Source organism: Nymphalis io, chromosome 14 (genome assembly GCF_905147045.1).
Source record: "Nymphalis io chromosome 14, ilAglIoxx1.1, whole genome shotgun sequence".
NCBI classification, from domain to species: Eukaryota; Metazoa; Arthropoda; class Insecta; order Lepidoptera; family Nymphalidae; genus Nymphalis; species Nymphalis io.
The window spans coordinates 8,227,983-8,233,432 of NC_065901.1; the positions used below are offsets into that span (position 1 = coordinate 8,227,983).

Here is a 5,450-nt window from a genome sequence, read left to right on the forward strand (position 1 = left end):
TATGTATTATATAAATTTTAGATCGCACTAGACACGACATACTGGACAGTGTTCAACCATATCACTATTTGGGGTTCGCTGGTGTCGTACTTCGTGCTGGATTACTTCTACAACTACGTCATTCGCGGCCCCTACGTGGGGTCGCTGACGGTCGCGCTCACGCAGGCCACCTTCTGGTTCACCGCCGTGCTCACGGTGAGTCCCGCGCCCCCGCCGCTCGTCGCGCTCGCGACCCGTACCAACCGCCCCTCTGCCGCAGATGATGATCCTGATGGTGCCGGTGGTGTCGTGGCGGCTGGCGTGGTCGCGGCGCCGGCCCACGCTGGCCGAGCGGCTGCGCGCGCGCACGCGCTGGCGCCGCGCCGCCGCCGCGCCCGCGCCGCGCACGCCGTCCGCCCGCCGCGCGCGCCGCTCCGTGCGCTCGGGGTACGCCTTCGCGCACCAGGAGGGCTTCGGCCGCCTCATCACCTCCGGCAAGATCATGCGCCGCATCCCGCACGCGGACGCCGCGCTGTCGGCGCTGGCGTCGCTGCCGGGCAAGTTCCACCCGCGCACCTCCACGCCGCCGCCGTCGCCGCGCTCCGCCTCGCCCTCCGCGTCGCACTCCGCCTCGCCGCCCTCGCCGCGGGCCCCGAAGCAGGACCTCGATTCCGTCGACTTATGAGCTCCCGTGTGGCGCGGCTCGTGCGAGCGCGGTCGGACTGAGTGAGTGTGCGTTCGTCGCCGCGTCGGGCCTAGAGGACTGCTCCCGGCGCGGAGAGGTGTTCATGTCTGAAAAGAGACGAGACGTGTACGATATAAGAATGAAAGTAATGTTTGTAAATAATAAAGTGGTTACAAACGAACCATAATTTTTTATTAGACGGCATAATGTCGTCGCAACTCGTATTGTGATAATGTTAATAGATTTAAAAATTCGTATTATATATATTATTGCCTATATTAAATTATATTTGTTGATCGAGAGTATATATTGATAGATATTTATTATCGTACGTAATAAGATTACTCTTTTATATCGGAAAAAGCGTAGTTTTCTCCTAATGTTCCTTTGTATGTGTAAATTATAAAGTTCCGGTTACTGCGAGCACTACCCATCGACTGTTTTCTTTAGCTCATTGTCGCCGTAAACGTAAACTTGGCAAAATTATATCAGAACAACTTGTTACCGAGATTTGTATTATTTGTTCTTATGACATAGATTTAGAAATTTTCTTCTTTCCAATTAGTATTTTATTTATGAAACAAATGTTTTTATATGCTTTTTAATTGTCGTCTATGTCGGAGACCTTAGTAAAATTTGCATTTAAATTTATGTCAATATGGTAAGCAGTTAAAATAGGCAAGAATTGAAGTAGATAACTTGAATACAAACTTTAAATGTTGTATTATTATTTTTTTAATATATTGTATCGCTTTAAAAAAAGACGAAAGCAATTTAATATTGTGTAAATCTTTTTACAGATATTAAATCTAATTCTGTTGAAGTATTAAATAAAAAGATATTAAAACAAATCAAAACTAATTTTAACTGCATACAATATACATTTGCTTTGGTATCAAATTTTTAATAAAAAAATACTCTCTTAAATCTATTTTTATTTTATGCCTTTACTATTAGAAACAGTAGATTCTGTTTCTAATACTTGAATTATTTGTTGTATGTTAAATATTAAGTACAAGTACGAACAAAAATCGTTAAAAAAAATCCACGCATTTCTTCATCTTTGGAAATAAATATTAGCTAGGGAGCAGGTCTGGGCTTAAAGTGGGTAGCGCAGTTGCTCAAAACCGCATCAGTAAATGGCAATATGACGAATATCGTACATCAACGCCTTGGCTTACCACAAGTTTAGCTTTTTTTATTCTTTTGAGCGTAGTGAACGACCGAATGAGGCCATCCAGGTTAAGGGTAGTCTTAAATTGACTGAGGGAGTCCAAAATTCCTTACTTGAAAAGGTTGTTCCAATAATAGATCATTTTACCAGAAACGAAGTCCTAGTAAACAGGTAACATCTCTTTAAGAGATGGCTCAAAGTGTCTCCTTCCTTGTTTAAAGTTCCTTTAAGGTGTTTTAATATTTATTATCCACTTTTTTATTTGAAATATTTTTGTTTTCCAACTACACCCAAAAACTGTTGCATTGTTTGTTTTTGTTTCCGTTATCAATAGTGCTTCAGCATCTTTATGTAATATCAAGGATTTGATTAAGTTCTGGAATAATATCTGTTTATTTAGTATTTCGTTATTAGGCGCCTATTTATTTGCCTTTAAAAATTACATGACAGTGCGCATATTTTTAAATTTTTTTAAAACTAGTATTTTTATAAATCATCATTTAAGTAATTTAAGAGTTGTTTTTTATATAAGTAATGTGGTGACTGTTAATATACAATATGGTATTAATATTTATTATTACATAAAATTATTCAGCGTGTCCGTACTATAAATCATCTAAAAAAGAAAGCAATTTTATTAAACCATACCACCACCATCCACGTGTCCATGTCCAGAAGTATCAATTTTCCAATCCCGTGTATGGTTATGTCATTTCAATTATCGAATCACTGTGTCGGATACTAGCTTAGCTCGATTAGTGTTTGGCCGTTTGTTATATTTATTCTTATGGAAACAAAAACTGTAACTGTCAATTTTCAAATGTCATTTGTCAAATTGTCAATATACATTGACTTGTAGTTGTTGGTTATTAAGATTTGAGAATAATAAAGAGATTAATAAAAAGGTTATAAAAAATCAAAAATGTTTGCTGCCTTCCAAGTAGTTCCGTGGTATAACATTAAAGAGTGGCAGGATGTTTATGACAAAATATATGCACAAACGTCGACACTTACTTCAAGACAAATAGCACTAGATCATTTATTAATTTGGAAAGCCAGGTGTCCCTCTTTACCTTCCGGCATAGAATCAACACTGACTTTGCTTGAAGTTCACGTTCAAGATTTAAATAATAAAAACATAGAAATATGTAGTGACCATTTAATACGCTTAGCATATTCATCTGCACTGATGCGTTTTGTTAATCATATGCTTGATAAAGAAACAGCTAAAGGTCTTACATTATATCAAGCTGCCAAGAATTCGGGCATCCCAGATTGGATTATAGAATTGCGGCATGATACTGCACACAGTGATAGACTTCCTCCTCTAAATTTGTTGAGAGAGGCTACTCTTACAAGTATACAATGGCTACAAAACAATTATTGGGATATGCATAAACAATGTATTGATAATTTAGTAATTGGAAAATTACAGGATGGTGGTTATATACAGGATAAAATATCGATCCTTATTAATTTTTGCATTTCTTTAAGCATATGTTCTCATTCTAAATGCAATATAAAATTTATATCTGAAATTAAAGATGCTACACTCCGAGAGTCATTAATAAATGATGCTAAAGATTTGTTCAATGATAGTATAGATTTTAACAATTTGAAGTTAATTTCTATAAATTTTCTAGTTGAGACTATGAATTCAAAAACTAAGAAACTCCTTAATAATGATTCAGTTTCAAACTATGTCAATAGAGTGTTGATGTCTAATGAATCTTTGTTTTTATCATTGGAACTTCACAGCTTATTAGATAATTATAATCTTGATTGTTCAAAATCACTCTGTAATCAATATGTGCAGTGTTTTGAAGGACTGCTAAATTTTCTACATACAAATGATTTATTACAAGACTTTGTATTAGAGTTAATAAAATATACATACTCTGATGAAACCATTAATAGAAGACGTAAACTTGCTTCACAATGGATATCAGTTATATTAAAAGCTTTGAAGAAAAACCAACTGTTTATGGAAAAAATATATGAGTAAGTAAAAATGTATAAATAGTAATAATACTAAATGATACAATGTTGTAAAAGTTTTATATCAATTTGAAAATATTTGCACAAATTTTGAAAATGTAATCAAAACAATTTTATAATATTGTATAACATATAATGGGTGTTTCTCTGTAAATGGAAAAATTGTATGCAAAATCTGTCCTGCACAATTTTTTTTTTTAAATGATTATAATGAATTTTAAATATAAATTACGTGAAAGTTCAGATGCGACAAATGATTCTTTGATTACCACTATTTTGCAATTTATAGCCAAAACTGACGGCCTATCCAGGGGATTGATAACTCCTACCGATGGTTTTTTAGTGGGTATTCCCATGCCTTCATCGCCGTTGAGTCCAACATACCCCCACCTCATGGGGGGGAAACGCGTAAATTCGTTATTTTTCAGGGGACTGGTAACTCCACGACGGAAACACTACCGCTAGAGCTACTCCTGCGCCTGGTTGGGGAACTATTTCCCAAACCAGGTGCAGGAAGGTGTAGGTGGTGTTTATGACAAAATGTGTGCCACTGGACATGGCGCACCACACCCTTACAGTGTGTGCTGCATGGGGCCTCAAAAGCATTCCCTGGTGGCTGTAGTTGGCGGAGTTCTGTCGCTGCCGAGCATGATTAACGGCATGCTCGGCAGCTAGATGTTCTGAACGGCCGTGTTTGTCCCGGAATAACATATTCCGGGACAAACATTGAGTGTTCACTATAATAATATTGCGCCACAGGTTCTTGTCGTTTATAGACGAATTTTAGATTGGTAAGGTTATTATCACATAGAATATTAACAAATAACAAAATCAAGCTTTAAAAGCATGTTTTTTGCTGAGCATTGTCAGTTTCCGTTTTTCAAAGAAACACCCATAAACATATATCATATACATCCTTGTTTTGGAATATACTCCTGAAAATGAAATATTTCAAATATATCCACTGATAAATAGTTTTAATCTCTATTATATGTAAAAGTATATAAAAAAATAGTTTAATAAAAGTATCTTCTATTTCAGGACAGAAACTAAACATGTGAGCTTAAAGAATAAAAAAGAAATAAATTCTTTGTTCTATCACTGGTTTCCAAATAAGAAAAAGTCTTTACTTTTAGATTTGCATAAACCTGTACCTAAAAACTTAACAAACATTACTTTTATTCAGCCAATAATATCAACTTACAATCCTAATCTTACATATTTCATTAAAGATTTACTTTATTTAGTACAACCTTGTCTACCAATTTCTATCATACGCAAAATATGTAAACTGGCCGAGGTAGTTGCTTCTCCGGAGAAGTTTTCAGCGGTACCTCCAAAGATCTACACAGTAGAAGATCTAAAGACTACAGATGATGCAGATTCATCAACTATTATTATTAATGACGATGAAATGATAGATGTCAATACTACGCATGAAAATTCTATAGAAGAATGTGATCAGATATATGGCATTTGGCAAAGTTCTTCTAAAAATCATTCGTGGTCCACATGTCCTATAGGGCAGTTGCCATGGCAATTAAACCAGCCGGAAGAATTCATGGAAATCACTAGTAAATAAACATTTTTATCCACAGCAATTGTTTATTTTTT

The 5,450-nt window shown here is 36.5% G+C and overlaps 2 protein-coding genes across 5 annotated transcripts in view; both read left to right on the top strand.

Moving 5' to 3' along the window:
• The window catches only part of LOC126773157 (probable phospholipid-transporting ATPase IM), a 65,318-nt gene extending 64,473 nt beyond the window's left edge, over positions 1-845 (top strand). For all 4 annotated transcript variants that reach the window (XM_050493797.1, XM_050493796.1, XM_050493794.1 and 1 more), the window contains 2 exons: positions 22-195; positions 260-845. In XM_050493797.1, the coding sequence (XP_050349754.1) occupies positions 22-195; positions 260-664 (579 nt within the window). In that variant the 3' untranslated portion in view covers positions 665-845. The remainder of the gene's footprint in view (positions 1-21; positions 196-259) is intronic.
• Positions 846-2,577: 1,732 nt separating this feature from the next.
• On the top strand, positions 2,578-5,433 carry LOC126773175 (uncharacterized). Its single transcript, XM_050493897.1, has 2 exons — positions 2,578-3,839; positions 4,878-5,433. Exons 1-2 carry the CDS (start codon positions 2,761-2,763, stop codon positions 5,416-5,418), a joined length of 1,620 nt encoding a protein of 539 aa, XP_050349854.1. The 5' UTR covers positions 2,578-2,760; the 3' UTR covers positions 5,419-5,433.
• Positions 5,434-5,450: the final 17 nt, after the last annotated feature.